Raw genomic sequence first — 18,743 nt, 5'->3', positions numbered from 1 at the left:
CCCGGACGATGCTGGGCCAATTGTGCACCGCCCTATGGGACTCCCAATCACGGCCGGATGGACACAACATTGTAAATAGATAAATATCCAATATCATATGCAACGTTAATACATCCTGAAATCTGACCTGACAACATTTGAAGTCCCATTCCTGTTTTGACCAAGCCACTCCCAGAAGAAGTATATTTGGAGAGGTATGCATGCAGTGACCTTTGAAGTGTATGCCCCTCCCTGCCTCCCTTTGTGAATATGCTTGACACAATGAAAGGGTGAGAAATATTAATCATAATGAAAGGGCATTAGGAAACAGGGCCAGGGAATGGCAAGGGCTACCATAATAATTTCACCTTTGAGGTACTGTGCACTAGCCTACAACCTCAGTCACTCTTTAGATAATAGCCCCATACTGAAACCAGCCCAGTAAATGTAAGTCCATTAGCTAGTGTTGTCGCACTAGTTAAAACATAACATGAGTGCTTTGACTGGATTTCAACAAGGCCACAATTTGGAAGTGAAAAATCAGACATTGTTTTGCATTGATTTTGACACATTCAGATTTTTTCCCTCCACTCCGGTTGACAGATTATGTCTGACTGAGGCTCGGAGGGAGATGAAGTTAAATTAGATAGTCTGGGAGTGGATGTGTGCGTGTGTCGTCATGTCTGTGTCAATCGAATCCCCATCTCCACATGCCCTTTACAAACTATCAGACACCAAGACTTGATTCACAAATCCATTTGGGTCTCCATCATTTTTACATCGCCTACAGGGTTGGGGTCAATTCGAATTAAAGGCAGTCAATTCAGGAAGTGATTTTAAGGTTCTACTTTTCAATTGATTTTCAATTGATTGAGAAGTCATTGAAAATAAATGCTCTTGTTTCAATTATTGAATTGTAATTTCCGTTTACTTTCTGAGCTGACTGCCTTCAAATAAATTGACCCCAACCCCGATTGCCAATGCTTCTCACGTCATATCTGCAGAAATGCGAATAACGTTTTCATAAGCTTGTCATATGGGCGCACTGAGAATTTCCCTTGTGATGAAGGAATCCTCCCGAGATATGATCAACTCTCTAGGAACAAGATTGATCCATCCCATACAAATATATAGTTATTAGAACGGGTAAAGCCCCTTAGACCACAGCCTTACACTCAATATGGCTGACATGGTAACTGACATTGTCAGTGTAATTCTAGTTCTATGGCTTATTCCTATCACATTTGGAAAAAGACTCAGATTGCTCAATGCCACCATGGGGAATTCATTTCATATAACAACTCAAAGGAAACTAAGTATAACTATGTCCAATTTCCACAGTGAGGTGCATTGTTTAATTGCATTGTAGACTTTGACGCAAGCGTTCCTCACAGATAGGCTGACCGGCAGTAACTCTGTTCCCCAAGGTGGTCGGGGGAATTATTTTTATATACTCTTGTCGCTTTTGATTTTTTTTTTTTTAAACTAGCTGCTAGGGAAATAAATAAATAAGGTGGAAGTACTGTCATGCTCACAAAGACAAGCCACGGCTTTGATCTTGGAGTGAGCTGAGAGCAGTGAGGAGACAGAGCGCGAGGGTGAGAAAGAGACAAAGAGAGAGAGAGAGAGGGACAGGCGGAGTGAGAGAGAGAAAGATCGACAGAGAGAGAGAGACGGAGGGGAGGACCGCAGACCCTGGATCTCATTAATTACTCTCCTTTTGTTCTTGTGCCAGAGAGAGCGAAGCGTAGCCTCGCTAATCTTGGCACAACGTTCACATTCCATTGTTAATACAACATTACAGCAACTTCAGTATGCACCTCAGCTGAGTTCACACTTAGCAGCACTCCAGCAACACCATGTTGATGGGAGCGATCCAGGCAACTTTTCCTCCTTAGAGGCCCAGCTGATTGGATCAAAGAGGGAAGAATTAACTTTGATTCACTCAAAGGAGTTGGATCACTTGGAGTGTAGTCTATCAGTATTAGGTATCACAGGAGGTTGGTGGCACCTTAATTGGGGAGGGCAGGCACGTGGTAATGGCTGGAGTGGAATACGTGGAAAGGTACAGTATCAATAACATCAAACACTTGGTTTCCAGGTGTTTGATGCCATTCCATTTGCTCCGTTCCAGACGTTATTATGAGCCGTCCTCCCCTCAGCGGCCTCCACTGTTAGGTACACTCTGTTAATGCAGAATGCATACATCCACCAATGCGGGCCGTTTGATGTAATCTGTTGCTGCATGCAGAAGATGAAGGCAAGGCATTTGACTGTCTGGAAGTGCTGCTATCTCCTCCTCTCCCCTCTACCTGCATCCCAAATGGCACCCTTTTCCCTATGTAGTGCACCATACAGGGAATAGGGTGCCATTTGGGACGCGTATCCTGTCGATGATAAGAAACTAGTCGCATTTTCTGCTGTTTCATCTTCATATGCTCATCCTCGTATGTAATCCGTACCTAATTGACAAGGAAAAGCGGCATAATCCACTCTCGCTGAGCACTGTAATTATGTGGCCAACACATACACAATAGCATCTTTAGTCTTCCCAGGTGATAAAACACAAATGAATTCCCATCAAGTCTATTCTTGAGCTATTTTGTAAAAGCAACATACATTCATAACTCAGTCTCACACACACATCCTGTCATTGACATTGATTTGATGGTTTGAGGGGACATTGAGGGGGACTTACGTGGGGTGCTTTGATTGATTTAAATTCCATTAATACCCTTTTTGCTTGGCAGCCACTCTTGGGCCCCAGCCTGTGTCTGTTATCACAGTGTGGTTTTGATTGGATGGCTTCCTTATCGGTTGGCAACACACAGGAAGAGGCCCGGAGACAGCCAAAGATAGACAGCACTGGCAACACAGTACTGAAACAATAACCTGCAGATCAAACATGATTAGTCAAACCCCACTTTCTTAAAAGGGCAATCTGCAGTTCAAACGATAACAAAGTGGCGACCCCGCCAGTGTTTTGGTAAATAGCTCAGAGATGGGGCTGTAACCACTCAAATTCATAGATGGACCTATGGATGGAAGGACTGACCATCCATGAGATGAAAATTATAATTTGAACCATGTTTTGAAGCTTTACACTGTTTGTTTACATTGACTTTATTTACAAATATTGGAGAGAAACGAGCTTATATCTTGGGTTCTGATGGGGAATGACAGTTGAACTAAGCTCATGAGGCATTTATAAGTTATATTGAGAATCAATGGCTGTGTGAGTGTGTCTGTATGTGTGTGTGTTCTAATACAACTCAAATATATATTAAAATCTGTAAACTGTTTGTCAAAACACAAGCTCTTGGAAGACAAGAGTATAATACCAAACAAATGGTGTTTCATTATTATGTGCCCACTTAGGACAATGATTTGAGATGTCAGTAGCCAAACGTTGTCTTTTCAGTGTCTAAAATATATTCCGCTCCGTGGCTGCACTTGCACTATAATTATTTGTCATAATTGGCAGGATCACACTTGGATGAAACCCTCCATAGGCGTCGTGCACTCGCGTGTTGTGTCCCTGCCAATTTTCCGATGGCTACAGCAATGTTAGTTTTCTGGTTGCGTGGAAACTAAAAAGCTGCATTGAGCAAGCACTCAATTCAAGGTGCATTGCGCGCCGTTGGCTTGGCGATATGCAACAGAGGACCCCATGGAAGCGACCGAATTCCAGTTTGGAGTGGAATGAATAATTATCTATTTTGAAGATTTGAAAGTGGGCGTCTTGAAACTAAAGTGATTCGGTTGAATGTCACACGCCATGCGAAGGAGGGGGAGAACGTTAAAGATGTAAGTAACGCTTATTCTGCATGTTATTCAAAATTCATGCATTTCATAGACATACATTTACATATACTGTTAAACACAGCATGCGGTGATATAGGCTACTATAAGGCTTTTATGATTGTGGAAATAACTGCAGCTTGTTAAATACATTCAGGCTCCAAAAAATGCTTGTTGAAGAATGGGGCAAACAGTAGCTTATTACCTACCGTATTTAGCCTGACAAGATAGAAGACTAACTTCGAAAGGCTATCAATTCCCCAGGAGGCATTGGTCTAGCCTACACCCAGTAAGAGTTTATTATTGACACGCTTGTTGCTTACAATGAAAATAGTGACTATTACGCCAAAGAAAATGTGCAGGTAAAAATTTTGTGTGTAAGTAACAATAGTAGATTAATAGCCTAAAAATAATTTGTATTTATAAATGTATTGTATGTCAGAATACCCTTCAAAGTGAACTGAACTTAAATAATACACTTGATTATTAATCCTTTAATTATTGCTTCAATTTTAGTTGATACCACAGGGGTCAAGTTCAAAATGGAAATTCATTCTTGCAGCTCTAAATTGCCATGTCGATTAATCAAAATGATGTTCTGCTTAAAGGGTCAAAATTGCTAAATAGATTTTTTGACTTTTAAATTAAGGATATGTACCCATTTGGTTCTTGGGAAAAAAATGATATTTAAGCATGGTCAGTCCTTAGATTCATAGGTCTGTCTATACATTTGAGAGTGGTTACATTTATCCAGCCCATCCCTCCGCTCTTTACTAAAACAGTGGCTGGGTGGCGCACTTTGTTATTGTTTGAACCCTAGATGGCCTCTAACGAAAACGTGTGTTCCTGTTTCTCTAACACATGGCTGGCTAGGCAAGCACCAGTACTATAATATATAATTCTGGAAATAAATGCATGAAGGCTTTCAATGGAAATCAGACAGGCAGGCAATAATAATCTGAGTCCCTAAACCGACTGAAATTTGTTCATAATTGGGGTGGATAGGGACAGAGTTGGGAGAGCATGGTAATATGGTTAGACTCATATGTAAGTGTCTGCATCTCAACATAACATTGAGATATTTCCCTCACAGCTGTATTTGTTCTTCTGTGCTTCCTCTCTCCTCACCTCCCTTTCTGTGTCTCATCCTCATGACCTACATAGGCCTAACTTGTCTGTCATTGGTTGTCTGGACAGAAAGATAATACAATGAACAAACAAATATAAAATAATAAAAAAATAATACATGAACAACTTTGACTTTGCTTTGAGGACATTGTAGTTCTATTCCTTCGGGATTATAATGGTTTTGCTGAGTTAGGTCCTAAATTTGCGTCATATCAAAATTATTGCTCTTGCGCACTTGGTGCCTGAGATGTAGTCTATTATTCTAACATTGACTGCAGTCAATTTATGAACTGCCAAAACTGACCTCTGGGCACTTGTCTTGAGCACAGTGTAAATTTAAACGCAGGAGAGGTCAATTATAGTTGGGTTGGTGATGTCTTTATAGCTTAATTAACCTGATTTTATTGATCATTTGATTTAATGAGGTTGGTGTTGCGCTCTTTCTCTCTTGTTGTCCCATAGCTTTATCCCTCACTCACTTTCGTCTCTCCATCACCCCTCCAGCCTCCGCTTTTCATTAACAGCTGTCCTTCTTAGCCCATGACATGCTAATATCTCCCTCTTTCCTCCGATGCATCTCATTAATCTCTCTTCAGTGGGCCTTCCTCTGTGTTCTTCTCCACTGTCATGTTACCTATTTTCCTCAGATCTCTCCTTTTTTTCCTCTCTCTCTCTCTCTCTCTCTCTCTCTCTCTCTCTCTCCTCATGTGTCCAGTTTCCTTGGTTCCCCACAGTTCCACCTCACCAGGGCAGCATGGATCATGGTGGGAAAATGACCGCTTTTCTTGCACAGTAACACTTTAGGCATCCTTTTCCTATCCTTGAGCATTTAGTCTTATCTGTAGTCAGGGCTGTTCCACTATATCTTCTTTGTTTGGCTTTAATAAAGAAATGGGGATAATCATCTGAGTGTGTCTTTTGAAAGAAGGTCAGGGCTGATAGGGATGGTCTTGAACTTTCAACTGGTCTGGCCTATTGCAATGAGACTTGTTAGGATGCGTCATTTAGACGACTCCCCCGGTCATGTGTTACTTAGAGCTCGATTTCATTTTTTTAATCTTGGTAAGTGGATCTTGCTCTGGTCTCCAGCCATTTTAAAGAACCAGCCGAAGTCCGAGAGTTTAAATTAAATTATTTTTTACAGGAGAGGATATAGCTGCTAGCACAACATGCTAAAGGCTGTTTGGGTTGCCTTTGTTGCCTTTTTTAGCTTTAGCATGTAGCCTTACAATGCTGTTGGGTGGCCAAAATACATGTAAAGTGAGTTTTTCCTTAAGAGGATTAGTAATGGGATAGTAAATGGTTGGTGTTCAGGTATTAATGAAGGGTGTTAGGGTAAAAGGACAGATTATTTTTTAGAGGCTTACATGCTAAATAAAAAGTGTAAATTACAGGACTCATTAACAAGTTGTTAGCTCAGTGTTGTTTGCACTGACCCCGGTTCTGAGTGCGTAAACAGTTTATGGATTAGCCTACTGAACACAGTTCACATCAGTAGCTGATGGATTACCAGGACGTGTACTCAACTGTCAAGTGTCTTCACTGACATTTTTAACCTCCCCCTGACCGAGTCTGTAATGCCTACATGTTTCAAGCAGACCACCATAGTCCCTGTGCCCAAGTAAGCGAAGGTAACCTGCCTAAATGATTACCGCACCGTGGCACTCACGTCGGTAGCCATGAAGTGCTTTGAAAGGCTGGTCATGGCTCACACATCAACAGCATCCTCCCGGACACCCTAGACCCACTTCAATTCGTATACCGCCCCATCAGATCCACAGATGACGCAATCTCAATCACACTTCATACTGCCCTTTCTCACCTGGACAAAGGGAACACCTATGTGAGAATGCTGTTCATTGACTACAGCTCAGCGTTCAACACCATAGTGCCCACAAAGCTCATCACTAAGTTAAGGACTCTGGCAGAGGATTCTGGACTTTCTGACGGGCCGCCCCCAGAGGGTAAGAGTTGGCAACAACACGTCTGCCATGCTGATCCTTAACACTGGGGCCCCACAGGGGTGTGTACTTAGTCCCCTCCTGTATTCCCTGTTCACCCACGACTGCGTGGCCAACACCCTCATTAAGTTTGCTGATGACACAACAGTGGTAGGCCTGATCACCGACAATGATGAGGCGGCCTATAGGGAGGAGGTCAGAGAACTGGCAGTGTGGTGCCAGGGCAACAACCTCTCCCTCAATGTAAGCAAGACAAAGGAGCTGATTGTGGACTACAGGAAAATGTGGGCCGAACAGGCCCCCATTAACATCGGCGAGGCTGTAGTGGAACGGGTCGAGAGTTTCAAGTTCCTTGGTGTCCACATCACCAACAAACTATCATGGTCCAAACATACCAAGACAGTCCTGAAGACGTCACGACAAAACCGTTTCCCCCTCAGGAAACTGAAAAGATGGGCCAATTGTGCGTTGCCTCATGGGTCTCCCGGTCACGGCCGGCTGCGACACAACCTGGTATCAAACCAGGATCTGTAGTAACGCAGCTAGCACTGCGATGCAGTGCATTTGACCGCTGCGCCACTCGGGAGGCCCCTGAATGCCAAGTTGATTGCATGTTCCTTGTTGAAACATGGCTGTCATCAGACTGTAGTGCCGCTCTTATTGAAGCCTCCCCCTGGCCTACAGCTTTTCATACTCTATCAAAAAATGGTGGGAGAACAGTCTCTATTTTTACTAATGCTCTCAGCTGTAAGGACATTTTGTTTGGTGACTTTGGGTCTTTTGAGCATCATGCTATTCTGTTTAAATGTCAGCCATCAGTGCTGGCCATAACCCTGTATAGGTCGTCAAAGCACCGCCCCACTTTCTTTACTGATTTATCTGAACTATTGTCTATTGTCCTTGAGAACTATGATAAAATCATTGTGTTCGGTGATTTTAATATTAATCTTGACCAAGAAACTGAATCCAACGCCATTGAATTTATTAATATTTTAAGCTCTATGGACTTTATCCAGCATGTTGCTAGGCCCGCCCTACTCTGGACCTGGTCATTTCCCACCTGGACAAAAGGAACACCTATGTGAGAATGCTGTTCATTGACTACAGCTCAGCGTTCAACACCATAGTACCCTCAAAGCTCATCACCAAGCTAAGGAACCTGGGACTAAACACTCTGCAACTGGATCCTGGACTTCCTGATGGGCCGCCCCCAGGTGGTGAGGGTAGGTAGCAACACATCTGCCACGCTGACCCTCAACACTGGAGCTCCCCAGGGGTGCGTGCTCAGTCCCGTCCTGTACTCAGTCCCCTCCTGTGTAGGCCTGATCACCGACAATGACGAGACAGCCTATAGGGAGGAGGTCAGAGACCTGGCCGGGTGGTTCCAGAATAACAACCTATCCCTCAACATAATCAAGACTAAGGAGATGATTGTGGACTACAGGAAAAGGAGCACCGAGCACGTCCCCATTCTCATCGACGGGGCTGTAGTGGAACAGGTTGAGAGCTTCAAATTCCTTGGTGTCCACATCAACAACAAACAAGATAGGTCCAAACACACCAAGACAGTCGTGAAGAGGGCACGACAAAGCCTATTCCCCCTCAGGAAACTAAAAAGATTTGGCATGGGTCCTGAGATCCTCAAAAGGTTCAACAGATGCAACATCGAGAGTATCCTGACCGGTTGCATCAATGCCTGGTACGACAATTGCTCGGCCTCCGACCGCAAGACACTTCAGAGGGTAGTGCGTATGGCCCAGTACATCACTGGGGCAAAGCTGCCTGCCATCCAGGACCTCTACACCAGGCGGTGTCAGAGGAAGGCCCTAAAAATTGTCAAAGACCCCAGCCACAGACTGTTCTCTCTACTACCGCATGGCAAGCAGTACCGGAGTGCAAAGTGTACCACCCGGATCAAGTTGCAGAGGGAGGTGTTTAGTCCCAGGGTCCTTAGCTTAGTGATGAGCTTTGAGGGCACTATGGTGTTAAACACTGAGCTGTAGTCAATGAATAGTATTCTCACATCGGTGTTCATTTTGTCCAGGTGGGAAAGGGCAGTGTGGAGTGCAATAGAGACGGCATCATCTGTGGATCTGTCAGGGCGGAATGCGAATTAGTGGGTCTAGGTCTAGGGTTTCAGGGATAATGGTGTTGATTTGAGCCATGACCAGCCTTTCAAAGCACTTCATGGCTCAAGAAGTGAGTGCTACGGGTCGGTAGTCATTTAGACAGGTTACCTTAGTGTTCTTGGACACAGGGACTATGGTGGTCTGCTTGAAACATATTGGTATTACAAACTCGGTCAGGGACAGGTTGAAAATGTCAGTGAAGACACTTGCCAGTTAGTCAGCGCATGCTCGGAGTACACGTCCTGGTAATCCATCTGGCCCTGCTGCTTTGTGAATGTTGACCTGTTTAAAGGTCTTACTCACATCAGCTATGGAGAGCGTGATCACACAGTCGTCCGGAACAGCTGATGCTCTCATGCAAATTTCAGTGTTACTTACCTTGAAGCGAGCATAGAAGTAATTTAGCTCGACTGGTAGGCTCATGTCACTTGGCAGCTCGTGGCTTTGCTTCCCTTTGTAGTCTGTAATAGTTTGCAAGCCATGCCACGAGCGTATGAGCCAGTGTAGTACGACTCAATCTTAGTCCTGTATTGACACTTTGCCTGTTTGATGGTTAGTCGGCGGGCATAGCGGGATTTCTTATAAGCTTCTGGGTTAGAGTCCCGCTCCTTGAAAGTGGCAGGTCTAGCCTTTAGCTCAGTGCGGATGTTACCTGTAATCCATGGCTTCTGGTTGGGGTATGTACTAGAGGTCGACCGATTAATCTGAATGGACGATTAATTAGGGCCGATTTCAAGTTTTCATAACAATCGGAAATCTGTATTTTTGGGCTCAGATTTAAAAAAATTATTATTATTATTGTATACCTTTTATTTAACTAGGCAAGTCAGTTATGAGCACATTCTTATTTTCAATGACGGCCTAGGAACGGTGGGTTAACTGCCTTGTTCAGGGGCAGAAAGACAGATTTCCACCTTGTCAGCTCATGGGATTTAATCTTGCAACTGTACAGTTAACTAGTACAACGCTCTAACCATTGCACTCCACGAGGAGCCTGCCTGTTACGCGAATGCAGTAGAAGCCAAGGTAAATTGCTAGCTAGCATTAAACTTATCTTATAAAAAACAATCCATCATAACCACTAGTTATAACTACTAATCCAGTTTAGCAGGCATTATTAACCAGGTGAAATTGTGTCATTTCTCTTGTGTTCATTGCAAGCAGAGTCAGGGAATATGCAACAGTTTGTGCTGCCTGGCTCATTGCGAACTAATTTGCCAGAATTTTACGTAATTATGACATAACATTGAAGGTTGTGCAATGTAACAAGAATATTTAGACTTAGGGATGCCACCCGTTAGATAAAATACCGAACGGTTCCGTATTTCACTGAAATAATAAACGTTTTGTTTTCGAAATTATAGTTTCCGGATTCGACCATATTAATGACCAAAGGCTCGTATTTCTGTGTGTTATTATGTTATAATTAAGTCTGATTTGATAGAGCAGTCTGACTGAGCAGCAGCCGGCCCGTAATCATTCATTCAAACAGCACTTTCGTGCGTTTTGCCAGCAGCTCTTCGCAAGCACAGCGCTGTTTATGACTTCAAGCCTATCAACCTAATGGCTGGTGTAACCAATGTGAAATGGCTAGCTAGTTAGCTGGGTGTGCGCTAATACCATTTCAAACGTCACTCGCTTTTAGATTTGGAGTAGTTATTCCTCTTGCGCTGCAAGGGCCGTGGCTTTTGTGGAGCGATGGGTAATGCTGCTTCGAGTGTGTCTGTTGTCGATGTGTTCCTGGTTCGAGCCCAGGGAGGGGCAAGGAGGGGGACGGAAGCTATACTGTTACACTGGCAATACTATAGTGCCTATAAGAACATCCAATAGTCAAAGGTATATGAAATACAAATGGTATAGAGAGAAATAGTCCTATAAATACTATATTAACTACAACCTAAAACCTCTTACCTTGGAATATTGAAGTCTCATGTTAAAAGGAACCACCAACTTTCACCAATATGTTCTCATCTTCTCAGCAAGGAACTTAAACGTTAGCTTTTTTACATGGCACATATTTTACATGGTACACATTTTACATGGCACATACAGTACATGGCACATATTACTTTCTTCTCCAACACTTTGTTTTTGCATTATTTAAACCAAATTGAACATGTTTCATTATTTATTTGAGGCTAAATTGATTGTATTGATGTATTGTATTAAGTTAAAATAAGTGTCCATTCAGTATTGTTGTAATTGTCATTATTACAAATAAATAAATAAAACAATTGGCCAATTAATCGGCATCGGCCTTTTTGGTCCTCCAATAATCGGTATCGGCGTTGAAAAATCATAATCGGTCGACCTCTAGTATGTACGTAAAGTCACTGTGGGGACGACGTCATCAATGCACTTATTGATGAAGCCAATGACTGATGTGGTGTACTCCTCAATGCCATCGGAATAATCCCAGAACATATTCCAGTTTGTGCTAGTAAAACAGTCCTGTAGTTTAGCATCTGCTTCATCTGACCAATTTTTTTATTGACCGAGTTATTGGTGCTTCCTGCTTAAGTTTTTGCTTGTAAGCAGGATCAGGAGGATAGAATAATGGTCAGATTTGCCAAATGGAGGTCGAGGGAGAGCTTAGTACATGTCTCTGTGTTTGGAGTAAAGGTGGTCCATTGTTTTTTCTCCCTCTGGTTCCACATTTCACATGCTGAAAGAAATTTGGTAAGACAGATTTAAGTCCCCGGTCACTAGGAGCACCGCACCTGGATGAGCATTTTCCTGTTTGCTTATGACCGTATACAGCTCATTGAGTGCGGTCTTAGTGCCAGCATCGGTTTGTGGTGGTAAATAGACAGCTACAAAGAATATAGATGAAAACTCTCTTAGTAAATAGTGTGGTCTACAGCTTATCATGAGATACTCTACCTCAGGCGAGCAAAACCTTGAGACTTCCTTTGACTCCTTGTCTTACCAGAGGCTGCTGTTCTATCCTGCCGAAAAAGCATAAAACCCGCCAGCTGTATGTTATTCATGTCGTCGTTCAGCTACGACTCTGTGAAACATAAGATATTACAGTTTTTAAATGTCCCTTTGGTAGGATATACATGCTCGCAGTTCGTCTATTTTATTATCAAATGATTGTACGTTGGCTAATAGGACCGATGGTAAAGAAAGATTACCCACTCGCCGTTGAATCCTTACAAGGCACCCAGACATGCGTCCCAGATATCTCTGTCTCTTTCTCCTGTCTGGAGTAAATCCTTTGCATCCATCTCATTAAAGAAAAATAATCTTCTTCCAGTACGGGGTGAGTAATCACTGTCGTGATATCTAGAAGCTCTTTTTGGTCATAAGAGACGGTGGCAAAAACATTATGTACAAAATAAGTAACAAATAACGTGAAAAAAACACACACAATAGCTCAATTTGGTTAGGTGGCTGTAAAACAGCAGCCATCTCCTCCGGCGCCATTATCGTTAGATGTTACTTTAGCTAGTATGGTGACAACGATGTTAGTTGTGTGTAGTGTTTATTTTTGCCTGGTCACATACAGCTGATGTGTTGTGCATTGAAGTCCACAATCAAAGGGAAGAGGTGAGAGGAGGAGAGTGCATAGATGCGAGAAGGGATACAACGTGGTTGCTATGAAAGTGAACTGCGTTTACGCGTGATATTCATTCCAAAAACGATTCTTAAAAGGACGCAAACGGAACAAAATGGTGATAAACATACCTGAATTTGTCCAATAGAAACTCTTGTTTGCAACTGTTGGACTAATGATTACACCGCATATCAGCTAGATGCTGGCAGGAGTGTGCAAGGCGGTATTGAATGTCACTGTCTGTCACCTCAAATTTGTGTCTCGACCTGTGTGCACCTACATTGTAAACTGTCATTCATTGGCTAGGCTGTAGCAACCTCATGATGGGTATACAAATAAAAAAAACGTGTTACATTGAGCTGGGTGAATGGAATATGAATGACAGTCATCCAATATGCTTTAATAGAAAGAAGGCCATGCTCATAAAAAAAGAAAATCATCCTCCATCTTAAACGGCACTGACCGCCACTGATGTTATCCCTTGACAGCGTCATCAGAAAGCACAGCATTGATTTTCACTGCTATGCAGACGATACACGACTTTACATTTCTGTATTACCAGAGGATTTGAACTCCATGGATAAATTATTCGACTGTATTAGTGATTTAAATACTTGGATTGCTCACAAGACAATGCCGAAGTACTTATTGTTGGAGCCAAAGCACAGAGAGAGAATCTGGCTGCACATTTTAATTCATGCGCAATAAAGATAGTTGTTATTTTAGATTCTGAACTCAATTTCAAATCACACATTAGGAATGTGACCAAAATAGCTTTTTACCACATTGCCAAGGTGCAGCTGTTTCTCTCTGACTGATACAGTCAGACTCATCCATGCTTTTACTACAAGCCGGCTTGACTACTTTAATGCTCTCCTGTCTGGTCTTCCCAAGAAAGCCATCGGTCAACTGAAAAACAAACAAAATGCTGCAGCATGGGTACTGACCAAGACCAGACAGAGCACACACATTACACTGGTTTTAAGGTCTCTACACTGGCTGCCTGTTACTTTTAGAATAATTTTAAGGTTTTTCTATTGGTTTTTAAATCAATCCACGATTGTGCACCCCAATACATGTCAAACATGCTTTTAAGATATGGACCCAGTAGTTCCCTCAGGTCATCTGGCACTGGCCTTCTAACTATCCCAAAGCCTAGGACCAAGAAGCATGGAGAGGTTATTATGCCCCCAGCCTCTGGAATAGCCTGCCAGAGGACCTGAGGGGAGCTGAAACTGTGGGCATATTTAAAAGAGATCTCTTTATTTTTAGCTTCGCTTTTCCTCAGAGTGCTTTTTAGTTGTTCAGTGTGTCATTCTTTTTGTTGTTGTCTTATTTTTGTTGTGTAGTAAATATTTCAGCTTTTATTTTCATTTTTTTTTTCCTGTAAAAGCACATTTTGTTGCACTCAATGTCTGAAATGTGCTTTATAAATAAAGCTTGATTCAATTTGATGCACTGAAAAAAAAATTTTTTAAAACTTTATTTGACCTTTATTTAACTAGGCAAGACGGTTAAGAACAAATTCTTATTTTCAATGACGGCCTAGGAACAGTGGGTTAACTGCCTTGTTCAGAGGCAGAACAAAAGATTTTTACCTTGTCAGCTCGGGGGGATTCGATCTTGCAACCTTTCGGTTACTAGTCCAACGCTCTAACCACTAGGCTACCTGCCGAAATAAGCCAGCACTGCAGGGATGTCAATTATCAGTCCCACTGACACCAAAGCACTTTTTGCGAGGGCACTTTTTTATCCTTATGTTTTCCTTAAAGCTGTAAGTATTAACATGGTTTAGTCAGCCAACTGTGCTGAACAAGACCGCAAGATCCCCTCCGCATCCTCACCACTGTTCCACTAGTTATCCTGCATCTGTGTTTGAAGTAACACATCTATTTATAATAAATGTTTTGCATGGTTGGTGACCAATTGTACCTCTCCTATCAGTGGGTTGTGTTGTCTCCCTCCACCAATCATGCTTCCTGTTTCTCCATAGGCTTGACAGCTATTGGGGAGGTTGACACTGGCTCCGCCCCTTCGCCCAGGTTGGTCTTCTCTGGAGCATGCCCATATCCCACCATGCACCTGCTGGCGAGCGGCTGGCTACTGCGCCATTCGGTGGTCATGTGTCTGCTGCTGCACAGCGTGGTGCTGATGACCTGCTTCCACCACGCCGCCACCAGCTGCTCCCAGGGCTGCTACTGCTCTGAGAGCGACAGCCGTGGAAAGACGGTGCGCTGCAGCAACCTGCGTCTCACGGAGATCCCCCAGGACCTACCCAATGACACACGGCGCATCTACCTGGACTTCAACCTGCTCACCGAGGTCCCCAGCAATGCTTTCCAGGGTCTGCCCCTGCTCAGCGAGCTGGACCTCTCCAACAACGAGCTGGCCAAGCTGGAGCAAGGGGCCTTCAGGAGCCTGGGGCCCTCACTCACCTTCCTGGACTTGTCTTCCAACAAATTGGTCAACTTTAACCCTGAGGCATTTGAGGGGCTGCGGGCGCGCGCCAACCTGACCAATAACCCGTGGCACTGCGACTGCAGCCTGCAGATGTCCATGCCCCACATTGACCTGGAGCCCCTCTCGCTGACGGGCATCGTGTGTGAGACGTCGGATCCGCCCGACGTGGGGGCGGAGGGTGTGCCCTTCCTGCTGGCCCAGGACCTGGACCTGTGCGTGGTGATGAAGAAGACCACGGACGTGGCCATGCTGGTCACCATGTTCGGCTGGTTCACCATGGTCATCTCCTACCTGGTCTACTATGTCCGGCACAACACGGAGGACGCCCGCCGCCACCTGGAGTACCTCAAGTCTCTGCCCACCAAGCCGGGCCCGTCCGAGGCCTCTTCTACTGTCAGCACTATGGTATAGCCCAGGACCAGGAGAGCCCAGATGGGGGCTTAGGCTGGAGGGCTAAGTCTGCCAGAGGAGGTGGTTATTATAGGGCCGTAACCTGGCTGCACCCACACTTCACCATTCAGTGCTAGCCAAGGAGAGTTCTGTCTGGCTTTTAGGTGGGTGCCACAGCGGCACTAGGATATGTGTCCATATATGCAGGAAGCCCATCCAGACCTGGGCACCGTACATAACCCAGATTAATAATTGAACCATGAGTGGCCCATTATCAAAATTGTGCCTGTGAAGGGTCCTTTGGCCATATAAAACAGCAAACAGAACAACAGGATAGCAACACACACTATGAACAACTCTGTCACTCCGTATCCTTCCATGTACAATTATTGTTTTCCATACAACATCCATATTGTATATGCAGTCCATAAACAGTGAAATGTAGTTCTTTACAATAAAACAATGTATTCCATGGGTTTCTTTTTTAAATTATCGTTGGTGCAAATGGTCTTATTTTACCTCCAAGAAACTAAGCAAATGTATGTGCATATGTCAACTGGACCATCAGTTGAATCTGCCTATAATGTGTTCAGGCCACTGTACTAGAATGATACACATGAATCATTAATCAATGAAACACTCCAACCGGTAAAAGGCTCAGAGATCTGATTGATCCACACACCACTATAAAACAGTACACATACAAGCTGCATTGCTGTTATGCACTGTGTAGTAGAAGGGCTGTACAGGAAACCTGTCCTCGCTGTACTATAGCGACCTTTTGTTGTTCTCACCAAGGCAATGAAACAGCTAGTGCAGTATAGGAACATTCCTGCCTACACACCAGGGCACAATGATCCTTCACACAGAAACCATCCCAAGTGGGAGAAAATGTGTTCCTTTTAGTTCCCTTCTGTTTTAAAGTGCAAATTAAGGTCCTGCTGTGGGGGTTTACAGTGCGTTAATCACTCATGCTGGCACAACACAATGCTTCCAGAACTGTGGGCTGAGTCCACTGGGACTAAAATTGGCAATAAGAGCTAATACACACGTTCAGCAGTTTAATATTTGAAAGGGAAGGGCTTTTTAAAAATGTACTTGCCCTTGTCTGAGTTGTATTACTCAGCAGAATTAACCTTGTGGTGGGTTCCAAGAAACGGAAAGAGATTATAAATGAGATTGTTTGGGATACTCCGATGTAGTTGTTCTTCGACAAGGGAAACACACTGACTGACATATCGTTACCCAGGGGTGTAGGACATAGTCAGTCCAGTCCCTCAGTCTACCTGATAGCTGAAATTCAAACTTCACAATGCTGGCAGCACTGACTGCCATTCAGAAACCAGCAAATGCTAATGATATTCTAATCTTTGGGCTCTGTCCCAATACTCTCGAATATCTCCCTTTAGATACAACTGATAAGTAAAAGAACGGGATAAATGTCAGATCCATTAAGAGCAGTGGTGATCATGTGCACTGACTAGGATGAATTATGGGCCTTAGTTAAAGCCTATAATCTATTTATGGTCAATGTCCTGGTTAAGGTCACGTGATCAGGAAAACAGCCCAGACATATCACACATAAAAAGAGACAAGGAATAGGAAGCTATCTCTAGATTATAGGGGTGCCTCCTGTCCTCCTCTTCCCGCTAGTGTCTCTGAGGGAGCCTGGCGTCATGGTGGGAGCCAGACCGTCTACCGAGGCCATTTCCCTGGGGCTTTCCAAACTGCATTGCAGGGGCTGCGACCTGCTGGTCCAGTTGCTGCTGTGGTTGATATGAACTGCCTAATTGTACAGACTCAGGCACAAGGAAATGCATGTCCATTTCCCCTCCGTGTAATTTTGTAGGAGAGGATCAAATATGAGAAGAGTGGATTTAAGTAGAGTGGAATTGAACATGACACAGCAAGCGGTAAACCAAGAGAGTAAACTCCTGTTTTAATATGCTCAGTGGAGGCTTCCTTATTCATTTTTGTTCCGAGGGCAGCTCTGCTTCCAGGGCGGAATGAATGTGATTGGTTGGATGAAAGCTCAACAGTCAGCACAGTAGGTGTGAAATAAACAGTAGATTTGCAGGTTGCCACACAAAACATTACTGGTTCAAATACTAACCCTTAACTTAACCAGTCACATTTCTTACCTAAACGTATTCCAACCCCTAAACCTAATCTTAACCAATTAGAATTTCTTGCCTAAACCTAGCCAAGCATTAAAACAAGATGGAATACGCAAACCTCCAATCTGCCTTAAATAACCTTATTACTATGCAGGTTAAAGGACACAAAATACCTAATTGAATCTTTTGTTAGAATAAGTAAAAGAAAACCTTATAAAATGTTGCATTTGTGTCTATTCGACATGAACTAGTGAGATTTAACACAGAACACGATGATGAATAATGAAATCGGCTGTTAGCGCAGCACACCCTGTAACTGGGTTTGTCAACAAGGGTATCCCTGCATCGAAAACACATGCCTCCAGAGTAGAACAAGCCAATAAACTATGTATGAGGGCCATAAAAAGTCTGGGAAGGAATCCTTCAACTTGGGTGACCCTGTTCTGGGGTTGAGGAGGACAAAATGGGACCACCTGGCCCTCTCCATGTTGACTGGGCAGGAGGTGCCCTTGAGCTGCCCAGCAGAGTGTATGATGCTCGTTGTGGCTTTACACTTCCTTAGTCCCTTAGGCAACACATCCGCTTTTAAGAGTCCTCTCTCTCCAGTAGCTTGTTCATCCATTTTGCTCTATATTTGACTTAGTTTAGAGGGCAAACTCAAAGACGCTAAGACATAACTTTAATAAGGAAGAACCTTTATCATTCATTTGCTTTGATATGAGCACATAGATTCTCTGGTGCATCAGCATTCTATTCACAGCACTTCTCCTCCTGGCTGAGTTTGCTTTACAGGACAGTGTTATTGATCCTAACAGAGCTAATCTCAAGGAAACAGGCTCCCGTGACGAGCAGGAGGTTCAACAGCACTGAAATATAGATGGTAAGCCTCCCTTGCTGACATTTCCTAACACAGCTAGCTGGCCAGTCCCGCCCTTCCCAGTAACATACTTGTGTGTGTGTGTGTCACAGGAGGCTGCTGAGGGGAGGACGCCTCATAATAATGACTGGAATGGAGTGAATGGAGCGGTATTAAACACATGGAAACCATGTGTTTGATGTGTTCGATACCATTCAATAGTATTCTGTTCCAGCCATTACTTTGAGCCCGGCCTCCGCAATTGAGGTGCCACCGGCCGCCTGTGGTGTTTGTGTGGCGGGGGGATTGATGGTAGAGTAAAAAAACACAAATTAGCTCTGTGTTTGTGTGTGAGACAAATGT

The 18,743-nt window shown here is 43.7% G+C and overlaps 1 protein-coding gene across 1 annotated transcript; it reads left to right on the top strand.

Annotated features, from left to right (window-relative positions):
• The first annotated feature begins 3,482 nt into the window (after window positions 1-3,482).
• On the top strand, window positions 3,483-15,899 carry lrrc3ca (leucine rich repeat containing 3Ca). Its single transcript, XM_024386758.2, has 2 exons — window positions 3,483-3,786; window positions 14,551-15,899. Exon 2 carries the CDS (start codon window positions 14,634-14,636, stop codon window positions 15,426-15,428), a length of 795 nt encoding a protein of 264 aa, XP_024242526.1. The 5' UTR covers window positions 3,483-3,786; window positions 14,551-14,633; the 3' UTR covers window positions 15,429-15,899.
• Window positions 15,900-18,743: the final 2,844 nt, after the last annotated feature.

Source organism: Oncorhynchus tshawytscha, linkage group LG24 (genome assembly GCF_018296145.1).
Source record: "Oncorhynchus tshawytscha isolate Ot180627B linkage group LG24, Otsh_v2.0, whole genome shotgun sequence".
NCBI lineage: Eukaryota > Metazoa > Chordata > Actinopteri > Salmoniformes > Salmonidae > Oncorhynchus > Oncorhynchus tshawytscha.
The sequence above is the reverse complement of the archived record's forward strand: the minus strand, read 5'-3'. Positions and strand labels throughout refer to the sequence as shown.

Excerpts from the sequence above, each read along its gene's own strand:
- lrrc3ca (XM_024386758.2), top strand. The coding sequence starts at position 14,634 with ATGCACCTGCTGGCGAGCGGCTGGCTACTGCGCCATTCGGTGGTCATG.